We start from the raw sequence: 26,061 nt of genomic DNA on the forward strand, positions 1-26,061 counted from the left end.
GAAAATGTTCATCTGCCTTTCCCCATCCTAACTATTAGGAGCCGTGGCTGCCATTGAAATTGCACTCGGGAGAACAGTTGGGGTTTAATGTCATGCTCATAGATACTTCGACACAAGCCGGGCGTTGAACCAGAGACCTTCCAATGGGTTATACATTATGTCAAGGACCCCATAACTGAGAGTGCACAAACGGAACCAAATGGACCCTTATGCATGGGTCCATTTGGTTCCAATTGTACACTCTCAGAGTTACACCCTCAAGGACACTTACGTTTATAACCCACTCAAGGAGACTTTGAGACCCACTGGTGTAGCAGAGTGTTTCCACTAGTGAGCCAACATGCACAATAGCAGCACCCTTGACTAGTTTGACCAGAATGGAACGGAGCCTTCATTAGTATCATCAGTAACACCTGTGAAGGAAGTACGTGTATATGCATGGAGCCCATTCCCAGATGGGCTGGTCTCTCTACCCACTCAGCCTGCCCCCAGTTGAGCCTAGGCTATAAGCTACCTTGGTATCTAATGTGTGGAACTCTGGTCTGGAGGATGTTAAACTATATGCTAAGCGTGTTGTTGGCTGAAGGCAGTGTGCATCGCATGAGTGAGTGAGGTAGAGTACAGTAGTCTGTCAAGTTAGTGTTACAGTCGGCGTGTAAAAGTCCTGAGTTAAATTATTCAGCAGTAAAAGGGCATGTTCACCCACCACGCTAGCACTTATACAGACAGTACTTACTCTAGCGCTATCTTCACTGTCTCTCCCTTTGCCCCTCTATATTTCACTCTGATCTGTTTTTTTCTTTTTGGAGTCCGATGAAATATGTACAGTATGAGACAGTTGCAAGAAGGATGTTTGTTACTTGTTAGACATTCTCAGCGGCCGTCTGTCGCAGGGAAACGTCACAACCCAAGCCATATATACATTAGCTTTTCCTCATCGGGAAGGCAAACCAGGTGGTATATATTAAACTAATATAGATACTGGAAAGGCTGAAGCTTTTAGAGAGGAAAGGAGAGAGACCTACAGATGGAAGGAGGAATAAAGAGAGACTGCGAGAAAGAGCAGAGCGTAGGGCTGCCACAGTTATTACATAATCGTCTACTCGCAATTATTTGAGATAGTCACAATTATTTTTGCATAATCGCCATAATCGTCAAAATGGCATAAAAAGCAGAAATAGCGCAGATACATACGTACAAGCTTACAAACGTGTTACTTTGTGACTCGTTGTAAGCTTGTAGATCAGCTACTTCCGCTATTTTTACATTTTCTTTTGTATAAAATCATTAAATATGCCAGTAATTTCTTAGTATATTTAAGTTATTTGTCATATGCAGTATGCCCTGTGCAATTTTTCATCACGAGACCTTAAAGGCAATCTGAAATTATTGTTTCATTCATAATTTTGTTCAATATTCACCACCAGAAAAAACACAATTAAAACATTAATCGCGATTATTTGTTTGGCTATTCATCGTCAACTTTGTAATGGTGTCAGCCCTAGCAGAGCGAGCGTTGCCAGATGGGATCCGGGGAAGGGGAGAGGCTTTCTGCGTAGGTGGAGGTAGACCGGGAACATGTGGATGTTTAGACAGAGCGATAAGGCAGCCAGGGCTGACAGTAAGCCGATAAGCAACGACTGACTGTCAGGTTTGGCAGGCCGACAGGGGAGGGGAGGGGGGGGAGAACAGGACACGGAGCGGAGGACAGGCAGGCGTGGATGGATGCAGAGAATAAAGGAGTTCTCGCAGAGCTGTGAGAGAGAAAAGTTTCTTGGAGTGGTGGTGTGTGTGTGCCTGCAGTGCCTGGCATTGAATCCCAACAGAAACTCTTCAATGCAACGAATGGGGGGGAAAGTAGGACATTTCGAGGCGCTGCCTTCCTGATTATATTTAGACCCTGTGTGAACACAGCATTGTTTTGACACGGTCCGCAGAGCTGGCCTGTTAACCACTCCAGTTATAGTTCCACTTTTTGACTCTGTGCTGAATGTTAAGGCATTCATTGTGAAATTAGCTTATAAGGCTGATCGGACTAATCGATTTAGGCTATTATTATTATCTGCTTCTTGATTCAATTCAATTGACCTCATGAGCAAGATTATGTTGCTTATTAGTTCTAGATCGGTTTCAATGTCGGTTAATCAACCAGCCCTATTATTTGCTTTATGCTTCACCACAAGGCAACCAAGACACTGTGTTGTCTGCAGTGAAGCATTACCAAGACACTGTCTGTTGTCTGCAGTGAAGCATCACCAAGACACTGTCTGTTGTCTGCAGTGAAGCATTAGCAAGACACTGTCTGTTGTCTGCAGTGAAGCATTAGCAAGACACTGTCTGTTGTCTGCAGTGAAGCATTAGCAAGACACTGTCTGTTGTCTGCAGTGAAGCATTAGCAAGACACTGTGTTGTCTGCAGTGAAGCATTAGGAAGACACTGTCTTTTGTCTGCAGTGAAGCATTAGGAAGACACTGTGTTGTCTGCAGTGAAGCATTAGGAAGACACTGTCTGTTGTCTGCAGTGAAGCATTAGGAAGACACTGTCTGTTGTCTGCAGTGAAGCATTAGGAAGACACTGTGTTGTCTGCAGTGAAGCATTAGGAAGACACTGTCTGTTGTCTGCAGTGAAGCATTAGGAAGACACTGTCTTTTGTCTGCAGTGAAGCATTAGGAAGACACTGTGTTGTCTGCAGTGAAGCATTAGGAAGACACTGTCTGTTGTCTGCAGTGAAGCATTAGCAAGACACTGTCTGTTGTCTGCAGTGAAGCATTAAGCAAAGCTATCTATAATGTGTAATATGTCTCTGTTATCGCCACTGTTGGGCAGAAATGTCTGTCTCTATAGAGTATGACAACTTGAACTTTTTGTATTTCTTTTTTCCGTAAATGAATGCCCAACTTCCTCATACTACACTACAGCATCACACAAAAAAGTAGCAGATCCGTTAGCAGAACAGTTTTGAGCTTGTGGATCTGCTACTTTTGTTATTTTGTTATTTGAATCCTGAAGGCCGATTCTAAATCCTGAGTTTTCAGAAAAACATATCGGTGGTGCTTAAACCTTTAAATGTCAAGGACCCCCAGAATTATCTGTATTTGGCCGCCGACCCCCAGCAGAATTTTTCCCCAGAAGCAAATATTTGAGTTCAAAGCAGTGAAAGAATAATATATTAAAAGATTTGTGCCACATTTTCACGATTCTTCAAGAGTAGGAGATCTACAAGCTCGCAGATCTGCAGCAATTTTTCCAACACACTGAAGTTAAAAAAATGATTGAAGTGGTAAAAAGATACGGTGACACAGATGCGTTTCCCAGTCTTAAATGTGTTAACACACAGCACACATTGACCGTACACTAAAAGTCTCTCCTCCTTTCTCTCCTTCCAGGAAAGCCTCACAGCATCGAGAGCTCGGAGCGGGTTCAGCTGTCGGGTACGTACAACGTGCGCAAAGGGAAGCTCCAGCTGCCCGTGAACCGCTGGACCAGACGCCAGGTCATCCTGTGTGGCACGTGCCTCATCGTGTCCTCCGTCAAGGAGAGCCAGACGGGCAAGATGCACGTCCTGCCGCTGATTGGAGGAAAGGTATGCATGGGTCCCAAAAAGGACGTGCTGGGATTGGCCGGTAGAACCAATCACAGAGCGTGATTTATACTATTCTCTGCCTATCGGGTTGCAACTTGAACGGGGCTGAGTCGGCTAAGCGAACTTCGCAACGTTCGACACGGTAACTCGTTGCGCTTCAGCGCGCTCGGTAGTGTCTCTTGTGGCTCAAGTTCGCTCGAGACTGCGTCCCTCCGTCACAGTCTTTATCCCCTACTATTAGTAGCAGGGGGACGTGACCATTTACTCAAACCTCGAAGGCGATTCCACACTCACGTCCCAAAACTATCATGTGCCAGTTTACTGTATACGCTGTAAATGTTGGCTATTCACAAATAGCAGATCGGTGCGAGCTTGTAAACCTTAAACCTTTTCAGATGGGTGGTCTGCTGCGGCCAAATACATCCTTGACTTGAAGAAGTCTGAGGAACCACTGTATGCATCCTAAAAAAAGGATCCCAACCCTATAACCCTGACCTCTATTCCTGCGTGCCATCCCGCCAGCGCGCGAGCGCACGTTCTCATCCTCCTCGTCAACGGCGCATCCTGCTTTGGCGAGTGCAATGGAGTCATCATCGGGCCACCGTGAAATCAGCATGGTGCTTTACTCCTTCATGTCGCCCTTCATGTGTCTGTCACTGTGCTCCCAATTATGCATGGAAGACTTTGATTTTCTGCTTCTTATCTGGGATTATCACATGAGCCCTTTGTGTCGCCCCCTAATGGATCTCTCCCTCCGTAGAGGCTCTTTCGCCGTTTAGAGAGGCCTTATCACGTTCTGTCCCGGGCTAGCCTGAACGAACGCTCTCATCTTTAGTTAGGAAGAAAGTCCTCTGGTAAATGACTTTTATCTGGTTATAACTAAGGCTGTAATGGCTCTGGTGTATCTGCGACGTGGTCACTGGATAAGCGCTGATAGGGCTCCGTCTGTCTGTCTGTCTGTCTGTCTGTCTGTCTGTCTGTCTCCGACTGTGACACAATGAATGAACACTTCATATTCTGCCACACCCACTATTCAAACACCAGCACAGGCCATGACCTCTAGTCCTCCTTTCATCTATTATTGTGTGTGTGCGCGTGTGTGTGCCTACAGTCATTGTACGGCTGTACGCACATGTGTGAAAAGTATCAGCTCACACGAGTGTGAGTGTGTGTGTGTGTGTGTGTGTGTGCGAGCATACAGTACATGCATGAATGCATGTTTATGTGAGCATAATGCTATAAGTGTGTTGTTCCGCATGCGTATCACCCTTTCTGTTCAGGACGGTGCAGTGTGTGTGTGTGTGTGTGTGTGCGCACTACTCGCTTATGTCATGCACAATTGCACATGTGATCTGTTTGATGCGTGCAGTATGCTGTGTGTAGTTCGTATGCAATATCTATGCGCATGTGCATGCGTGGATGAACATGCTAGATTACGCACGAGGGAGAGGGTGTTTTTGCGCTTGACGGTCGGTCGGTATAGCCTCGTGGCCCATGAATGTGATGCATGCGACGTAAACGTCAGGACTGGAGATATCGACGTCACTAAACTGAAGCTATTTTTACATTAGAACTGTGTGCCCACTGCCCAGCTGGATAATATGTCAGATTTTTTGTTTGTTCCGTGTGTTCAGACAGTCCTGCAGACAGACAGTGGTTGCATATCGTTTGGCTGTCGCACAGACCCCTTTTCTCCATATTTTAACTAGGGATGCACCGAAAGGGAAATTCTTGGCCGAAACCGAATACCGAATATAGGACACAGTTGGCCGAAAACCGAATACCGAATATAGGACACAGTTGGCTGAAAACCGAATATCCGAATATGATTAATATTATATATCTTTTTTTCCTACCATTGCTGTCATGGCGTACCTTAAAGCTACTGTACCTGATTTATGGCAAAACTTAATAATCACTATTATGGGTTCATAAAACATTTATTCAGCTCTTTTGAATGCATTAATTGCATACGCTATTCAGTGATATATTTTCTGCCTATTCGGGCCGAAACCGAATGGGCCGAAAATGCATTTTTAGCCATTTTCTGCCCAATATTTTCTGCAGACGAATATTCGGTGCATCACTAATTTTAACGTTTTGTGGCATTTATTTTTTAATGAAAAAGGTTGAGACTGACATACTGGTTGAGACTGACCTAATGTATTCTAACAAGTGTGTGTGTGTGTGTGTGTGTGTGTGTGTGCGTGTGTGCGCGGTTCCTTAGGTGGAGGAGGTGAAGAAGCACAGCCACTGTTTGGCCTTCAGCTCGGCAGGACCTCAGAGTCAGACCTACTACGTCAGCTTCGACAGCTTCACTGAACACCTGCGCTGGCACCGGCACGCTGCCAAGGTCTGTACATACAGTACATACATACTACTACTACAGTACACATACTCTATACTACACATACTGTATACTACATATATACCGTAGTCTGAAAACCCACCTCTTCAGACTCCACCATGGCCCGTAGAACTTGCCCTAGCCCCTTAGATAGCACTTCATGTAGACTTGGATAGTATTTTAGACAGACTTACAGCTCGTTACGTACAGTAGACGGCACTAGAATTGCATTTTATGTAGTCATAGCACTTTATAGTACACATGCATATTGTATAATATATAATATAGTATAGTATGTATAGTTGACATAGATGCTCCACTGTTACGTTCTTAGTTTATACATGATTCATGATAACTACTTTTTATATATGTGATGTATGCCATGCTTTTGTTTTTGCTTAATGTAAGTCGCTCTGGATCAAGAGCGTCTGCTAAATGCCTAAATTGTAAATTGTATACTACTACAGATATACCACACGTATAATACGTGTGTGTGTGTGTGTGCGTGCGTGCGCGCGTGCACCTTTACACTACAATTTCTGTTCCATTGAACTACATATGCCTCCACTCTAAGCGATCGTTTTCAAGGGGGAGCTCAGGGGACTTGATGTTCTCCCTAAACCAAACACACTAGAGACCAGCAACGTATCCTCTCGGTAAAGCGTGCAGTTTTGGGCCATTCGTCAATTAAATAAACATGTTTACATCCTTGAAGCACGACGCTCATTTCGAGCGCCGGTGCGAGTGCCTGATGTTTAGATCCCATAGCCTGAGGGGCTGAACGTGTTGCCACAGCAACCAACCAACCAGGCTATGTTTCGGTTCAGTGAGCTGACGTCCGTATGGTTACATACATCTTATTATAATAATTATAATGATTATCTTTATTTGTATAGCTACCTTTCAAAACAGTGTTACAAAGTGCTTTACAGAAGACTCAATTACATACCACAAATCAAAACACACACGAATGAGGCAATAACAAGCATAACGTGACAGAGGAATTAGGAGTTAGGCAGTGGGGATGGTTATGGCTCTAGACTGGGTATAAGGAATTAAAGGTAGGGTAAGTGATAGTGGTTTTTTTTTGTAAAAGGGTTAAATCACTATATTCTGATAGTAATCATTGTTATAGAGTGTTTGTTCAGTAACAGGGGTCTCCCTGTCTCTCCAGCTTCTTTAATTAATAGAAAATACACTTTCAGCCAATCAGGAGAAAGTAGCTCAATTTATTTTATAATGTTCCAGTTCCAAATTTGTCTGCTCATTTCTTTGTGTCATCACACACAACCCGTATCCTGAGTCTTCCTGACTGTGTTCTCTATCCTGATTGGATAAAATAGGTATCCCGTCCTGAAAATGCATTTTCTATTTAATAAAAAGCTGGAGAGACTGTTGGTGAACAAACACTCTATAGCAATATCGGTCAAGTACTATCACAATATTGAGATTTTTAACACTTTTTCTTAACCAAAGAAAATCTTACCCTACCTTTTAATGGAGTCAGTCAAAAGTACTGTTGTTACTAACGTTCATGTGCTCCCTAAAACCTAACTCAACTTAAACAACACTGATCGGTTGGCACTTTTAATTTCGTTGTACATGTTACAACTTACAATGACAATAAAGATCTGTCTTATGACAGCACCACTTGCCGAAAACAACAGATTTTCAAGTGGAAATCTGTTGTTTTTGGTGAGCAACTCCACCGTGCGACAAAGTCTAATTTACTGTCGCCTTCAACCTGCGTACGGGTCAGCTTAAACTGTAAATCAGACCACGCCTGACTGACTGTGGCTGAAATATGAAAATATCACACTCATGTGCTCCGATGCCCCGAAGAGCGCTAAATCTTAAATGGCCATGCATTGAAGTGTGCTGTCCTGTACTATACTTTACTGCTATACACCCACTAATATATCACCCTGTCCAAGTCTCCCAGGGTGTGTAAAATCCATGCAAACGCATGCACACCGCTCTCTCTCTCTCTCTCTCTCTCTCTCTCTCTCTCTCTCTCTCTCTCTCTCTCTCTCTCTCTCTCTCTCTCTCTCCTTCTTTCTCCCATTTGAAGTCAAGTAGGCCATACATAGCCAGAAAGCCTATTTTCTAAATATTATCAGGGACATGGATGTCACTTGTGCCCAAGGGGACACTCAGAATAGAACCTTGGAGATGAGGTGCCACGTGTGCCACCGTCACGGGCAAATCTGGAGCTATAACTGTGCTCTGAAAGGCCGGGGTAACAGTACCGCATTCTCCACCTCGTAGGAGGACCAGGTTGAAGAGTTTCACTGTCATTTCAACATGTCAGCAAACTTTCCCTTGACTTCTGCTTACTGGCTAATCCTAAGAAGATTGGCCAGGAGTGATCTCTTTACCTCTAAGGCCACACGAGACACACACACACACACACACACACACACACAAAACCTGCAAGGTCTCCTGCCACTCGAGCTAATCCCATTCAACCCAGACCTGGAATGCATCTGTGTCACCTTAGCTTTTAACCACTTTTACCATTATTTTAAACTTTTGCTGTTGAACAATAGCAGATATGCAAGCTCATAGCGCGGCAACGAGTGCCACGCTATGAGCTTGTAGATCTGCTATTTTATAAAATCTGAAAATGTGTGCAAATCTTTGAATATTATATCCTTTCACAGCCATCGTTTTTTACTCAAATATTTTCTCCTGGGGGGGGGGGGGGGGGGGGGGGGGGGATGGGTCCCTGGAACAACATATTTTCAGAAGGGCGTCCTTCGGCCAAATACAGATAATTCTGGGGGTCCTTGACATGAAACGTTTTTCAGAAAGCGGTCAGGATTTAGAAGACATTTAGTAGAATCTAGTCTCAGGTCTTAATGCCGGGTTATGGGCGGGCCACACGAGACACACACACTGAACCTGAAAGGTCTCCGCGAGACACACACACTAACCCTGCAAGGTCTCCTGGCACTCGAGCTAATCCCATTTAACCCCACGGTGACCAGGAGGCGTCCTGCTTTGGCTGCTGGGATTCTCCCAGTTTCAAGCTGGGCGTGTCTCTGTCCAGAGTCACGATGAATAGTTTCCTCCCCCCCCCAACATTCATTGCCAAATTGTCCCCGGTTTTCAACATTATTATAATTGTTAAATAATAACTCTTGTTTTGAGTGCTTCTGCTGAAAGGTTGCAGACACTAGGTGTGCTAAAATAGTGCTAAAATAATGGTCCACCATCCACCAAGGACAGCGGGTGAAATCTTTTATTGTTGAAAAAAATACAAAGACATTGTTCAAAAGAAGCAAAAATAGTGATCTACAAGTTCATGACGCATTGTGAAATTGCTATTTTTGTAAATCGGGATTTAAGCGATTAACTCAATCTGTGCCAATGTTGCGATTTCTCGTGTCTAGATACATTACCCATCTGTGCCAGTGACAAGATTCTCGTCATTTATTGATTACTACTGATCCCGAAAGATATCGCTGACATTTGAATTATTTCCCCTCCGTCCACATCCGTCTCAGAATTGAGGCTTAGATTCAGGTGTTTGAACAGAATGCCAATGTTGGAGCTCAATAAAATAAAACGGCGCTACCTTGTGGTTGAACGCTTCTGATGACAGTGAAAGTAGAAACTTTAACTTTAACTTGATCTCCCCTCTCCTCTAGATGGTCTCCCAGAGGATCCACTCCGTGGACCTGTCCTGCTGCAGCCTGGAGCAGCTCCCTCCCAACCTGTTCTACAGCCTGGACCTCACCCACCTCAACCTCAAACACAACTTCCTGCCCGCCGCCGACCAGCGGCTGCAGCAGCTGCAGAGGTACGTACGTACGTACGGCGCCAAATGTCACTCCCGACAGGCTCTAATCAGAAAATACCAGCACACACGGAACTGTCCGTTAAAGGCACTTTGTTGGTATAGGTATGGTATGCTGCAAACAGACAGCACAACAACGAACGCTTCACGTTTCGGCGTGAAGACTTCGTCAGCGTTGATACAACGCTGACTTCACACCGAAGCGCGTGAGTGCTGGTATTCTCTGATTTAAAAGTGTCTTCCCCGACCATGCACCCGACAAAATTATCAAAGAGATGGAAACAAATTGGAGTCGTGCATGCTTCCTTTCAATTAGAAAAGTCCCAACAGGCTGCCACTACTAGTCTGACTCCTACAAAGAAGGAAGCGATCGCTGAGGCCAGAGAGAGAGAGAGAGAGAGAGAGAGGCTAAAGATGATGACAAAGGATGTGGGGTTCAGACGGAGGGGGCACGGGGCGGTTGTTAATGATTAATGAGAGAGTCTAGGGGTGAGGAGGAAGAGTGACTCTGCTTAGCGCTTAGCGGCAGTCATGCAGAGGTTTGTGTGGGGAGATAAGCTGGCCTGCGCTCGGGACAAGACTTCACATGGTTTAGCAAAGCTCACCTTTGGCCATAAGATGGATCGGGGACTTGGTGTTGTGGGACAGAGCTGGCTCTGATGGGGCTGCAAGGCTTAACTGGACTTGGCAGTTCAGGGCTAACTGTGGCCCTGGAGACACAGCCATGCAGGTTATCTTAGCCCTGTGGGCTGTAGAACCAAACGGAGTCTGAAATGGTTCGATTTTTCTCTCCATTTTCTCCCATTTTTCCAGTTTTCTTCTACATTTGTGTTGTTAAATAACCTTGCGTCACCAAGCTGCTAGTCGTCACTTCTTTTGGGCTTGGTTTCTTGGACCCGGCTGCTTATTTCTCTGCAGTCGGCGGTGGGCCCTAGACCTGACACTGTGAGTAGGACCACAGCCACAGGCCCCTATAGACCTGACACTGTGAGTAGGACCACAGCCACAGGCCCCTATAGACCTGACACCGTGAGTAGGACCACAGCCACAGGCCCCTATAGACCTGACACCGTGAGTAGGACCACAGCCACAGGCCCCTATAGACCTGACACCGTGAGTATGACCACAGCCACAGGCCCCTATAGATCTGACACCGTGAGTAGGACCACAGCCACAGGCCCCTATAGATCTGACACCGTGAGTAGGACCACAGCCACAGGCCCCTATAGATCTGACACCGTGAGTAGGACCACAGCCACAGGCCCCTATAGATCTGACACCGTGAGTAGGACCACAGCCACAGGCCCCTAATTTCAAATGCATAGGTAACTACTTGTCATTAAGCTAATATATTGACTGAAGCGAGTCATGTTTGCATGTTTGGAATTGTAACGGCTGAAATCAATAATATATATTCAGACATTAACCTGGGGGGCCACATTAAGTGAAGCCCACGTAGGCCACAGATAGAAGACCTGACACTGTGTGTAGGACAGGACAGGCCAGCCAAGGAGCCTGACCAGGGCTGCACGAGGCTGGGCTAAACGAGTCCCGAGGTCTGGGGCTGCTGGGCAGAGCCTGGAAGGAAGGCTAGACAAGATGATGTGACTGTGGGGAAGCTTTTAATATGCCTGGCCTCCCTCACTGTCTCTGTGGGCACCATCTGCTGCATGCTTATCACGGGCCCAGATTGAAGTCCACAAGCCAAGACGTACGTGTGCGTGCGTGCGTGTGCGTGTGTGCGTGTGTTGTGCATTGCTTGTCAGATCGCTTCTTTCTAAAAATTCGATTGGAAATTCTGTGCGATTGGGTGGGCATTGTGTACTTGTATGTGTGTGAGTGCGTTGTGCATGGCTTGTCACAGCTCTTCTTTCTCAAAATTTGGTTGGAAATGTTCAGCGTGTGTGTGTGTGTGTGTGTGTGCGTGCGTGCGTGCGCGTGCGCCCGTACATGAATGACAGAGAATCTGCAGGCTACGGATTTTGGGGTCAGTGCATTCAATCCTAGTATAGTGGCTCTCTGTTATCATCGAAAGATGACTGCACTGATGGTGTGTGCGTGTGCACGTGCGCGCGTGTGAGTGAGAATGTAATCCATGTCTATGTGTGTTAGTGTTTGAACACTGTGACGGATGGATGGATGGGGGGAGACTTATGTACTGTGTGTGTGTACTGCGTGTCTGTGTGTGTGCGTGTGCATGTACTGTATGTGTGGGTACAGCACAGGGCTTTGGAGATGTTTGCAACACTGCTGTGATCATTATTATGTGACTCACAACACTTTGATGTGCTGCGGTCGGAGGTAATTACATACCAGAGCCGAAGACAAAGGAAACACGATAGAAAGGCGACAAGTGACTATACTGTAGTGTACAGCCTGGGATCCACACCATGAGACGGAATGCTTAAAGAACGTGACGCTTCAGTGGAGACACAGCACCCCTGCTGGCCGTCTGTTGGGCATCTGTTGGGAGCTCATCCATATTTGACCAAGCGCAAAACCCCCCCCCCCAAAAATGAGGCCAGTAGCGAGTATGAATGTGATACTTCATTGATTCATACTTGGGATTTTGATTCTGATGACAGCTGGTAGAAACAGCGCTACTTGATTACTAGTGCTAACCTTGTCTGGGTTAGACCGTGTGTGTGTGCGTGCACGTGTGTGCGTGTGCGACTGTGTGTGTGCGTGCACAGGTCATATGTCTTAGTGTTGTTCCTGTTGGGATGGATGGATGTAATGTCTAGTGTCTATTGTTTTCTATTCCTCTCCTTGCCTTTATCTGTCTTTCTCCGGGCATCAACCTATCTTTGGGTTAATTTATATGTTGTCATATGACAAGTTTCAAGTGAAAACTGCATACAGTATATAAATATTATATAGTAAAACATTGTAATATAGTATAGCTTATGTGTATGTGTATATAGTATGAATGTTATACATTACAAAACGATGAGCGAGCCCACTAATATATGTGGCTATAGTATAAATATTGCCTAGTATAAATTATTTTGATACTGTATACTGTGTACAGTATATTAGATAATATACTGCCTAATGCCTATAGTAGAAATTATGCTTACCCGAGGTGGGGTTGGCGAAAGGGCCTTTCTGTGTGGAGTTTGCATGTTCTCCCCGTGTCCCCTAGGGTAGGTACCCTCACAAAAACATGCAGTAATCCTGGTCTCTAAAACTGCCTCCCCCTGGACAGCCGGGGCGCCTGATGGAGGGGAAAGGAACTGTACAGAATAACGTGTCCCTTCCACACACTACGTCCGGCCAGGGAAATTCCCCCCTGTGAAAAGAAGCAGCTTGGACTCCTCATGCATCGAAGGAGGCATGAGGTCAGTCCGCTGCCCCCCCAGGTTGGCAGAGGAAGTGTAGCGCCCAGGATTGCATTAGATAATTGGCACTGGTTAAAAAATCTGGGTTGCAAAATCGTGGGATTAAAATTATATAAAAAGAATGGTATACATAGTACAGTATATAATATCAGGGGTTTTCAACTGATTGTGAACCAGGGACCACCATACTGACTAAGAATCAACTTGGGGACCACCGTTGTTTTAGGTGAGGGGGATATGGGCTTGAAATGAAATATTGACTGTTGGAAGGGTTTCATTAATTTGTACAGAGATGCAGAGCATGGTGCCTCGGCAGGGCTCAAAGTATGCCCACTGCACTTGCAATATGAACACTTTTATAAAAGTGTTCGTGTTGCAAGTGCAGACGGCATGCGGGTCATTATGTACTTTTTGTGCATTTTCGGAATACGTTAACGTGCAAACAAAACTTTGTAAAGGACAAAAGGACGACGCAGATGGGACAGGCAAGGGGACTACTGCAGAGAGGGACAGACACGGACGGAGAGAGAGAGAGAGAGAGAGAGAGAGAGAGAGAGAGAGAGAGAGAGAGAGAGAGAGAGAGAGCGACATGGGCAGGGAGGGAGAGAGACATGGGCAGGGAGGGAGGTGTGTTTCAGAGAGGGGAAAATAGAAAGTCCTCTGCCTCAGACCAATGTCAGTGATGAATGACCGAATTCTAAGCATGGGGAGGTAACGGGAATACAAGGAGAGGAAGGAACGGAATGAGTGAATGAATGAGTATATAAAAGGAGAGAGATGTGAGAGAGGTGCCGTTGGGAGGGAGGGAGAGAGAGAGAGAAAGGGTGGGTGGGTTTAGGCTGCTGAGAATTACTCAGCAGATTGCAGGGACCCCCTCACACACACACACACACACACACACACACACACACACACACATTTGTCTATGCTTAGTGTTAGTTTCACTCTGAGAGTATAAAAATGGACATACCAGTAGAATTAAATTGACAGAATGAGATGAAAAAGGAGCTTTTTTTCCGAACCCTCACAGCTCGTCTTGAACAGCCCTTGAACCTTACCTTGCCCTCTGTTTACATAATATTTGTGTGGTGTGTGTGTGTGTGTGTGTGTGTGTGTGTGTGTGTGTGTGTGTGTGCACTCGCGTGTGTTGTAGTAGTAGTAGTAGTAGGACGTCATGTGCAGACCCCTATGAGGATCACGTGCTCTGCCACTGAACCCTGAAGCCTGCTTTTATTTTTATTTTTTGCACTTACGTGTGACATACACCTGAAATAGCAGATCTACAAGCTCAACGACGCGCCCCTCGCAGGCAACTACAGTAACCAAGTACAAACTCGGGCTTAGAGCACGTACCACTGGTACCGCTGGTGTTTGGACCGACAACACGGCCGTTGCTGCCCCGCTTGTTTGCTCAACAGTCATACGTGGAGGTTTATTTCTGCCGTGACGTGGGGCCGTGTTTGTGTACGTGGACAGTGTGACAGTATTACGCCTTCAGCCCACATACCAGACATACTGTAGCTGTTGCAAAAGAGATACAGTACCTGTCTGTCCGCTATGGCATTGTGGCATTCCTGTTTCATACGTTTTAGGCAGATTTGTTCTTTAGATTTTTTTAGGCTGTGAGACATTGGAGCATTGCCAACGGCATGCTAACTTATTGCGTATACTCATGTATTCATGAGTATATACTATTCTTTTACAATATTAATGATGACAAGACACAGCTACACCTCATTCTCTCCTCTCCTCTCCTCTCCTCTCCTCTCCCAGGTTCTCTCGTCTGCGGAGCCTCAACCTCTCCAACAACCACCTGGGTCAGTTCCCTCTGGCCATCTGTGACATCCCAACCCTGACCGAGGTCAACCTGAGCTGCAACTACTTGGCCTCCATCCCCAGCTCTGTGGGAGCCATGACCAAGTGAGTAACGTCAAATCATCCACGAGGGGGGGGGGGTTTCTGGAAAGATCTCATAGCCTGTGGCTGCATGTTGCAACCAACGGTAGAAATTACACTGCACAACATAAATAACCAGCGGTGGTGTGAGGTTGTAAAAACCGCCGCATGTGATATTCTGGTGACCATTAATTAGCAAAACAGTGGTTGGAACGTAGAATAGATATTATGATTAGTGCATTAGTGAATGAATGAATGAATTCATTAATTAATAAATAAATAAAATCGTGTCATGCCACTTTGGCCCATCCCATAATTATGGGATTGATTTAACAAAATAAATGGAAAACAACTGATATTACAGTCCTTCCTGTTCACAATAGGTCTTGCCTTTATTACATCCAACATAAATGAACATATACGTACAGTATTTGAACAAAATAAGAACCAATAAGACAATGACATTTTACATGTAAATGGCCCTCCTCCTTAACCAGGCCTTTTCAAGAAATGAGGCAAATGGAAAAAATGTCATGTTGAAAGAGACATTTCAGTTTCTCCGAGTCATCCAACCGCACAATTGCATCATCACTTATTTAAAAAAAGATTCTGCCTGATAGAGTTGTAGAATGGGCAATAAAAAAACAAAATGCATTTATTTATTTTAAAATGTCTTAAGATATAGAACTACACGATCTATCCTCTTAGATACTTAGTTACTTAGAATTGTTCGATTGTAGCATTTACGAGTGGCAGTATAAGCACTTTCAGCAGGTATGTCTGGTGGTAAACATTTGCCTTGCAAAAGAGAGTGGCGCAAAACGCAAGCGAAACCAAGATAAGGGAAGGTAGACGCTGCGGGTTACCTACCTGCTTAATCTGCGAGAATGATCTGGAATGAATGGATGTGTGTGAATTCCTGAAGAGACCTGTAGGGCCTTCATGCTATTACTGCCACCTGCTGGCCATGAACGTATTACGCCCAAGGCATGATTAACCCATTTAGACCTGACCGTCGAAAGTCTCCTGAAAGAATAATATATTCAAAGATTTGTGCCGCATTTTCACGATTTTTCAAAAATAGCAGACCTACAAGCTCGTAGCGCGCCACCGAGATCTGCTATTTTTCAATAGCTAAAGTATAACATTAATGCTTACCGGTAGTTAAAACACCAAAAGGGGTTCCCACCCAGAATGGGTTTTAATATTCTTGAACTAAGTTTGGGCAATTTTTGGGCAATTATTACGGAACGAAGGTCAACCCAAAGCATGCATGTGAACAGACATAAAAACGAAACCAGCTACCTCGTGTTGATTTTGACAGCACATTTTGATTTAGTTTTAGTCATAGTCTTTTGAATCATCACCCGGAATGTATGTGTTTTGGCATGACTTGATGGCGTCTTTAATGGCTGATCTCACACTTGCTGACAATAGCCGATCTACAAGCTCACAGCGTGTCGTGCTATTTGATTACGCGTTGTGAGCTTGTAGATCTGCTATTTTTTTTGCATGCAACCAAGCATAACATGACTTGTCTTTTAGTCCTACTGAACCTCTTCTCCACTAGTCCCCCTCCTTAACATTTAGTCTAGTCTAATTTGTTTGACGAAATTCTAAATATATTTTTTATTTAGTTCTGTAAAAAGGTAGTCGGCGATTCAGCGAACATTTTCCGTCATAGTTTTATGCTGCGTTCACACGCATGCAAAGATACAGTCTACCATTCATTGTCAATGTAAGCCAGCGACATGAAGATGCAAAGATGCATCCGAGTTTGTAAAAAAAATACAAATAAGAGGAACTGGCTCCAACTTCAACTAGAAAGATACAAAGCGTCAGATATGCTGTGAATACTTGCATCTGTGGATCTTTGCATCTGCCCGTGTGTGAACAAACGCCGCACAAGTCGACGAAATCAACCCCACTGCCAACTTGTACACCCCTCGTCCCTCACCCTCTCTCCTCTCCCTGTGACTCCACTGCAGCCTGCAGACCTTCCTGCTAGACGGTAACTGCCTGGGCTCCCTGCCCAGCGAGCTGGGCTCCCTGCAGAGGCTGGGCTACCTGGGCCTGTCCTTCAACCAGTTCAGCGCCGTGCCACAGGTCCTGGAGAGGCTGGCCAACATGGAGAAGCTCTGCATGGCCGGCAACAGCCTGGAGACCCTCGCCCTGCAGAGCTTCCGGCTGCTCCGAGTCAAGCACATAGACCTACGGTACGTACTGTTACGGACACGTGCAATTTACAATTTAAGGCATTTAGCAGATCGTCTTAATCCAGAGCGATTTACGGTAAGCAAGAACAACACATGATAATATATTAATAGTAGAAGGATCAGACAAGGATCATAACTAACATGTCTAACAGTAGAATATCTGTACAGTGACGCTATGAGTATACACTATAGAGTGCTATGTTGATTGGGAGTGAGTCACATAAACCGCTCGTCTTTTAATTATTTTGTTCTCTGAGGCCAGTGGTTTTGAATCTTGTTGTTGCACACCCTGGAACTTGTCTCGACACACCACTGTCTTTTAGGCTATGGTGATTCCGCTCATTTCCCCCATTTATGTTTCAACTGGTACTAAACCACACCAATAATGAGACATTTGGCTTTGTAGATTTAAAAGTTCAAATCCACCATAGTGGCTGTTTACAGGGTTTGAAGGGAGTTATACTATACTGTACGTAACAGCATACATAACACTGGTTCTTTCTCAAGACAGAACACAGTGTTACAAATACAGTTACAGTACCAGTCATGCAAAAAAAAAAAAAAAACATGAACTGTGTTAAACCTCTCTAATGACCAAGGCCTAAACACTGAGCGGAAGACATAACTGGACGGCTAAACAACGTTTCGGCACGGAATCGAGGAAATCATTGGCCTGTGGTTGTTCCATCAGCTGTCTCCTCCCCCCCAGCTTTGGAAAGTGCAGGGCCAGTGTGACTTGGCAGTATCTCGTTAGTTAATACATCACCGGCTTGTCTCCCCCGTTCGCTCGGTGACTGCATGCAGTCTCGTGCCGCTATGCGGCGTCACAACTCTCTCGACCTCGGTGGAGTTTCAAAGGTCACACTTGGGGGAACATGATGGTGGTGTTTTACTGTGGGCACAGCATCAGGTTCATCAGGTTTGAAAGGGGAAAAAAAACCCATATCCCACCTGTATTATTACTATTATTTATTTAACCCATTTAGACCTGAGAACGATTCTACAAAATGTCTTCAAAATCATGACAGTTTTCTGAAAAACCCATGTTTCTATGTACTGTATACAGATACAAATCTGAAAATATGTTGTTCCAGGGACCTCCCGGATGCAAAGATTTGAGTTAGAAACGTTCGCTCTGAAAGAATATATATCCAAAGATTTGTGTCACATTCTCACATTTTCCAAAAATAGCAGATCTACAAGCACTATGAGCTTGTAGATCTGCTATTTTTCAATAGCTAAAGTATAACAATGTTTGAAACACCAAACACAATTTTTTGGGGGATTTTGCCTTTTATTGATGGGGTACAGTAATGTTTGGACAGGAAAGGGGGAGAGAGATGGGGGGGGAATACATGCTTTGAGTCGTCAGGCTGGATTACCGGCCCAGGTGCCTGGACCGCGGCCCGGGACCCGTGTTCTGCATTGAAAAAAAAGGAATACGTACATTAAAATGTGCCATTAGTCAAATGTGTCTGCTTGTAATCCGTTCACGAGTTGGCTGTTGTGTAGGATGATTCATTATGATTATGATTGATTCTTTATTTGTGGAGGAATAGTCCCGTATACAGTATGTCTCTGTTGTTATGGACCCTTGACAATTATGTAATTATAAAGGACTATTAATCATTCTGTTACTCGTTCAAAACATTTCATACGGGCAATTTATTATCCTTTACAAAACAGACGATTCACATCAGCGACCCCCTCTATTCAATCACTTAAAGCACGAATCCTGTTCATCATCAGTCATCCTCTGTTGCCTTCTCTAAAGGAAAGGCCACAGAGCCGCTTGTTCACTAGAGTGCAGATCAGTGGATCCTAAACGTCTTGTTCACTAGAGTGCAGATTAGTGGTTCCTAAACGTCTTGTTCACTAGAGTGCAGATCAGTGGTTCCTAAACGTCTTGTTCACTAGAGTGCAGATTAGTGGTTCCTAAACGTCTTGTTCACTAGAGTGCAGATCAGTGGATCCTAAACGTCTTGTTCACTAGAGTGCAGATCAGTGGATCCTAAACGTCTTGTTCACTAGAGTGCAGATCAGTGGATCCTAAACGTCTTGTTCACTAGAGTGCAGATCAGTGGATCCTAAACGTCTTGTTCACTAGAGTGCAGATCAGTGGATGCTAAACGTCTTGTTCACTAGAGTGCAGATCAGTGGATCCTAAACGTCTTGTTCACTAGAGTGCAGATCAGTGGATCCTAAACGTCTTGTTCACTAGAGTGCAGATCAGTGGATCCTAAACGTCTTGTTCACTAGAGTGCAGATCAGTGGATCCTAAACGTCTTGTTCACTAGAGTGCAGATCAGTGGATCCTAAACGTCTTGTTCACTAGAGTGCAGATCAGTGGATGCTAAACGTCTTGTTCACTAGAGTGCAGATCAGTGGATCCTAAACGTCTTGTTCACTAGAGTGCAGATCAGTGGATCCTAAACGTCTTGTTCACTAGAGTGCAGATCAGTGGATCCTAAACGTCTTGTTCACTAGAGTGCAGATCAGTGGATCCTAAACGTCTTGTTCACTAGAGTGCAGATCAGTGGATCCTAAACGTCTTGTTCACTAGAGTGCAGATCAGTGGATGCTAAACGTCTTGTTCACTAGAGTGCAGATCAGTGGATCCTAAACGTCTTGTTCACTAGAGTGCAGATCAGTGGTTCCTAAACGTCTGACTCTTGTTCACTAGAGTGCAGATCAGTGGTTCCTATTTCCAAATGTCTTATAGGCCGTTTCATTCATGATATTTTGTAGCTTTTTTGGGGGGAATGTTTTTTGAAAATGTTTTTAAATAATAATAATTAAAAACAGAATGTAGGAAACAAAACTTAAACAATGTGTCTGCGCCTCGAACCATGTGTTTGGAAGCCAGTGCTCTAAAACCCACTAAGACCTGAGTTTGCTGTAAAAGAATATATATATTCAAAGATATGATTTTTTCAAAAATAGCATTAAAACATGAGGGCATGGAGCCTACCAATAAAACCAGTAAGTTAGAAAAATGCCTCGTTAAAAAAAGGTAGGTCTTTAGTCCTCTCTTAGAAGAGTCAATCGACTACGGCGCTCTCAGTTGGGCAGGATTCACAGTTCAGGGGCCGCCGTGCCGAGGGCCTGGTCTGGTTGACCCACCGTGCGTAGGTTCCACGGGGCTAAAAAGAAAGGCCACATCCCCTGCGGCAGTTCAGTCGGTGGCAGAAACGGATGAAGTGACCGGTGTCCTCTTCTCTGCCCTGTCTGTCAGGCTGAATAAGATCAGCCGCATGGTGCCGGACGAGCCCGACCTGCTGAGGCACGTGACCCAGCTGGACGTGAGGGACAACCGCCTGGAGGAGCTGGACGCCTCCGTCCTCCCCCGGCTGGAGACGCTGCACTGCGAGAGGAACCGCATCTGCAGCCTCAAGGCCAAGGGCGGCCTGCTCAAAGGCATCTACGCCTCATACAACGGTAAGGCCTGCTCAAAGGCATCTACGCCTCACACAACGGTAAGGCCTGTTCAAGGCATTTTATGCCCCACACAGCCGCGAGTTAAGGCCTATTCAGACTCCGGTTTTAGAGAGGCGGTCACCTCTTCCCCCCAAAACTGTGAGTCCAAAACGGTGCTCATATCTCCTTGGCCAACACTTCCTCAAATTCGTCCATTGTTTTCCCTCGGCTATCTCTCTACTGCCTATCTACCTCTATTCTATTCCTTTTCTGTTCCTTTCCTATTCTATATAGTCTCTCTCTCTCTCTCTCTTTCGGTCACTGTCTCTATTATTTCAGTCCTTGGTTCTCTTGTTCTTCCGCTGCTCTGTCACGAGTTTGTTGTTTGTACGTTGGGAGCTTGCAGAACCAGTGGGGCGGCCCACACCCAACTTCTAGACCAAAAGCATTGCCCGGAATGAGTCTCGGTGACCACCGATTTGGTGGTTAGTATAAACAAATAGAAGGGCTGCGGAGAGCGGTGGTTTGCCGTTTCTCTTCACCGCATCTCAGTGACGTCATGTTGTAGTTTTTGGTGATAGCGGTGGTCACCTCATCACCGAAAACTGGAGTATATGAATAGGCCTTTACCCCCACCCACCCTTCTCTCTCTAAACACCCTCACGAGTCTCCTCTTGCACATTCATTCATTGACGGCATTCCTCTTTCACAGTCGGCCACTCTCGGTTCATCATTCCGCCCTAGCGTTTGACTGTTCATTGTCTGTGTGCTTTTTGTCCGTCCTATACACGCACAGCTCCGTTGTCTCCCTCGCGTCTGTCCTTGAGTGTTAGGTTAATGTGTTTGTCTTTCTCTCTCCCTGCAGAGCTACGAGAACTGGACGTGAGTCCTGTGCCCTCCAATCTGAGCTACATGGACATCTCAAGGTGAACAATGGCGCGCGCACGCACACACGCACGCGCGCACGCACGCACGCACACACACACACACACACACACACACACACACACACACATTAACCCATTTGGACCTGAGATCAGATTCTAAAAATGTCTTCTACATCCTGACAGTTTTCTGAAAAAGCTATGTTTCTATGTCAGTCGTTCTACGAGCTTGTAGATCTGCAATTTTTTTAATAGCTAAAGCATAACATAATGCTAACACCAAAAGGGGTTCCTGCCCAAAATGGGTTAAAAGAAGAAAACCAGCTGCCTTATGAAACATATACGTGTATATGGAACCTTGTGGGTCCATTTTAAACCCTTTCTGAGTTAAATCGGAACTCTGGGATATTCACTCACTGTGTGAACAAATTTAACGTTCTGATTCTGAGCAACACCTCGTTGAACTGAGAGGCTCATCTGACCTGTGACCTCTTGAGTGACCGTTAAATTATTGAGCTATAAACTTTGACACTTTGTAACGTGGCTCTATCTGTCATGGACAGGAACCGCATGGAGTCGGTGCCGGACTGGGTGTGCGACAGCAAGAAGCTGGAAGTTCTGGACATCAGCCACAACCTCATCCACGAGCTCCCCGCCAGGTGAGAACCTCAGTCACAGCTAGTGATATTCGGCAGCCGAATGGAAAATGGGAAAAAAATAAATAATTGACCTGCAGGTCAGTGACCTTGTGGTTAGAGAGTGTCCACCCTGAAACTGGGAGGTTGGGGTTCGATCCCAGGCCGGAACATACCAAAGACTGTGCTTGGCACTCGGCATCAAGGGCCGGATTGGGGGTTAGATCAACTACAAATGATTCCCGAGCGTGGTAGAGCACGAGCCCCCCTTCCCCTCCGCTGGCTCCGATGTCTATACCATAAGACGGTGTCTGTCACACATTGAATAGAGCTGATCTACAATTTCACAATGTGGCACAAACTTGACCAACAACTTTCATTTCGGTGTCTCTTTCCCTCTGTCTCCTCTCTCTCTCTCTCTCTCTCTCTCTCTCTGTAAGGGAAATGCCACATTATCTCTGCCTGCCCTTTGCTGGCCTGTCATATATCCCACACAGAGGCCCATAAATCACCTAGCCTCTCCTCTCCCTCTCCTTCCCCTCCTCATGTAGCCTCTCAGAAGGTCACCGGAGATGCTGTGCATTTCCTCATTGTCACACCTGTCGCTGATGCTCACCTGTGTGCTGGCTTTCACCCCCCCCCCCCCCCCCCCCCACCTCTCAGTATCTTGAGTCCGGCGGTGTTCCTCGATATCCTTCTATTGTCTTTCTTAGTTTTATCTTTCTCTCTCTGTATTTCTCCACCTCTCTCTTCTCTGTCTCTGTCTCTCGTGTTGGTCCCTTCATTCCGTGCAGATCTATTTTTTTTAGCCCAGTAAGTGTCAGGATGATGAATCGCAGCTGCAGGCTCAACTAGAGGCGCATCCCCCCCATCCCCCCCCCCCCCCCCTCCCATGCTATCCTCGCCTGTTGCGACCCAGTTCACTAACAGTCGGCTCTTCAACGAGCCAAATTTCCCACATTCATCACACTATACTACCTCCCCTTATGTCTCTCTCTCTCTCTCTCTCTCTCTCTCTCTCTCTCGCTGTCAGCGGCCTGGATGTCTCTTTCCTTCTCCTTTACGCGCGCACACACACACACACACACACACACACACACACACACACACACACTGCTGCACTATAGCTAGCGGCTACAGTGACTGGTTGGTTGCACGTGTTCTGGCAGTGATGCGTCTCTCTCTCTCTCCGTGTTCCTCTGTTTGTGTGTGTGTGTGTGTGTGCGCGCGCGTGCGCGTGTGTGTGTGTGTGTGTCATGCTGCAGGTTGCTGTGCAGCAGCAGTCTGAGGAAGCTGAATGCAGGACACAACCTCCTGCAGAAGCTTCCTGAAAGGGTTGAGCGCCCTCTGCTGGAGGTGCTGGACGTGCAGCACAACCAACTGACGGAGCTGCCCTGCAACCTGTTCCTCAAATCCTACAGGTCAGTGGTTCTGTTCCTCAAATCCTATAGGTCAGTGGTTCTGTTCCTCAAATCCTATAGGTCAGTGGTTCTGTTCCTCAAGTCCTATAGGTCAGTGGTTCTGTTCCTCAAGTCCTATAGGTCAGTGGTTCTGTTCCTCAAGTCCTATAGGTCAGTGGTTCTGTTCCTCAAGTCCTATAGGTCAGTGGTTCTGTTCCTCAAGTCCTATAGGTCAGTGGTTCTGTTCCTCAAGTCCTATAGGTCAGTGGTTCTGTTCCTCAAGTCCTATAGGTCAGTGGTTCTGTTCCTCAAATCCTATAGGTCAGTGGTTCTGTTCCTCAAATCCTATAGGTCAGTGGTTCTGTTCCTCAAATCCTATAGGTCAGTGGTTCTGTTCCTCAAGTCCTATAGGTCAGTGGTTCTGTTCCTCAAGTCCTATAGGTCAGTGGTTCTGTTCCTCAAATCCTATAGGTCAGTGGTTCTGTTCCTCAAATCCTATAGGTCAGCTATTTTTGAAAAATCGAAGAACCACTGACATAGAAACATAGCTTTTTCTGAAAACTGTCAGGAAGTAGAAGACCTTTTTAGAATCTGATCTCAGGTCAGAATGGGTCAAGTAACAGAGGAAAACCAAACCTGAACCTGGCGTCTTCTTCTTCTTCCTCTTCTCTCTTCCAGCTTGCGGTGCCTGAACGCCTCGGCCAATAAGCTGGAGCACCTGCCTCCGTCCAGCCTGTCCGAGGAGAGCCACAGCGTCCTGCAGGAGCTGTACCTGACCAACAACCGGCTGACGGACAAGTGTGTCCCCATGCTGACGGGACACACACACCTCAGGGTGCTGCACATGGCCTACAACCACCTACAGAGCTTCCCGGCCAGGTGACACATTAAACCATTATTTTATACTTTTTAGCTATTGAAAGAATAGCACATCTTTAAAAATGGAATATATTATGTTCTTTCACAGTGAACATTTTTAAACTCAAATCTTTGCTTCGGGGGGGAGGGTGGGGGGTCCCTGGAACAAAATAGTTTGAGATGCGTGGTCGGCAGGCAATTACATTTCATTTTGGGAGTCCTTGACTGTTATAGGATTTAGAAGACGGTCTCAATCGTTGAATCGGTCTCAACCATGGTCGTCGACCATGTAAATGCAACATCTCTGCGTCGAGTCGTCGACCGTGTAAACTAATGCAACATCTCCAGTTCCATTCTGGTTGGAGGCCAGTGTGTTGCATATCCTTCCCACTCTCTCTCTCTCTCTCTCTCTCTCTCTCTCTCTGCCCTCAGTTTCCTGTCCCTGCTGTCTTATCTAAATATAGCATTAAGTAAATCTCTGAACTGAATGACTCAGTCGTTATTGTACGTCACTCACTGACTTTGCTGCTGTCTGTAGACCCCAATGGACAACACATTTAACACAACTCTTTCTCTCTCTCTCTATGTTTTCTCTCTGTCTCTCTCTCCCCCCCCCCCTCTCTCTCTCTCTCTCTCTCTCTCTCTCTCTCTCTCTCTCTCTCTCTATGTTTTCTCTCTCTCCCTCCCCCTCTCTCTCTCTCTCTCTCCCTCTCTCTCCTCCCTCTCAGTAAAATGGCCAAGCTGGAGGAACTTGAGGAGGTGGACCTGAGTGGGAACATGTTGAAGACGGTGCCCACGACCATCATGAACTGCAGGCGCATGCACACGCTCATCGCTCACTCCAACGCCATCGAGGTCTTTCCCGAGGTCATGCAACTTGCCGAGATGAAAGTAAGCTAATGGACGTTGCCAAATCAATCTCTCTCTCTGTGTGTGTGTGTGTGTGTGTGTGTGTGTGTGTGTGTGTGTGTGTGTGTGTGTGTGTGTGTGTGTGTGTGCATAATTAGCACAGTGGTTCAGAGACTCTGCCTGAAGCCTGATATCTTCTCTGGCCATGGGGGGATTCCCTCTTATTAGGCTAGTGGTTAACATGTTTGGCTTTAGTATCCCTCCCCAGGTGTTACACATACGTTTCTGTGTTTACAATTACATGTGTATTTTTCCCATAATGTCTATGTTTAGTTCACATGAAAAAATTGCCTATGGACAATATTCTAAACCTTTGGGCACCCTTTTGTACACCATGGGTCATTAATCAAGCAGGACCCCTTCTCACCCACTCCACCAATCCTTCCAGTTAATGTTGACCCACTGGCCAAAATTCACCTTATTCACTTTGTAATAATCTCTCTTAACAAACCCTCCTCTCTCTCTCTCTGCTCTCTGTCAGTGTGTGGATCTGAGCTGCAATGAACTGAGTGAGATCACGCTGCCAGATAACCTGCCTCCCAAACTGCAGGAGTTGGACCTGACCGGCAACCCTCGCCTCAGCCTGGACCACAAGACCCTGGAGCAGCTCAAGTTAGTTTCTATAGTTTCTATTCATGTCTGTTCCCATGATGTAACCCACCTGTGTTTCATTTTGAGTTGAATACTCAAAATCAGGGATTTCCTGATCACTTTTTTTTTTGCTCTCGATCCGATGACGATTTTATCTGTCGATACCGATTTTTCCCTATCAG

General features: G+C 45.8%; 1 protein-coding gene across 1 annotated transcript in view; it reads left to right on the forward strand.

The window, feature by feature from the left end:
• Positions 1–26,061, forward strand: part of phlpp1 (PH domain and leucine rich repeat protein phosphatase 1) — a 78,355-nt gene that overhangs the window by 42,044 nt on the left and 10,250 nt on the right. The window contains exons 2-13 of the mRNA XM_080778766.1: positions 3,387–3,583; positions 5,811–5,936; positions 9,584–9,735; positions 14,847–14,993; positions 16,958–17,185; positions 20,421–20,623; positions 21,468–21,528; positions 22,050–22,145; positions 23,387–23,542; positions 24,200–24,400; positions 25,108–25,270; positions 25,770–25,900. Of these exons, the coding sequence (XP_080634892.1) occupies positions 3,387–3,583; positions 5,811–5,936; positions 9,584–9,735; positions 14,847–14,993; positions 16,958–17,185; positions 20,421–20,623; positions 21,468–21,528; positions 22,050–22,145; positions 23,387–23,542; positions 24,200–24,400; positions 25,108–25,270; positions 25,770–25,900 (1,861 nt within the window). The remainder of the gene's footprint in view (positions 1–3,386; positions 3,584–5,810; positions 5,937–9,583; positions 9,736–14,846; positions 14,994–16,957; positions 17,186–20,420; positions 20,624–21,467; positions 21,529–22,049; positions 22,146–23,386; positions 23,543–24,199; positions 24,401–25,107; positions 25,271–25,769; positions 25,901–26,061) is intronic.

The sequence above is a fragment of the Protomyctophum bolini genome (assembly GCF_963924005.1).
Source record: "Protomyctophum bolini genome assembly, chromosome: 12".
NCBI classification, from domain to species: domain Eukaryota; kingdom Metazoa; phylum Chordata; class Actinopteri; order Myctophiformes; family Myctophidae; genus Protomyctophum; species Protomyctophum bolini.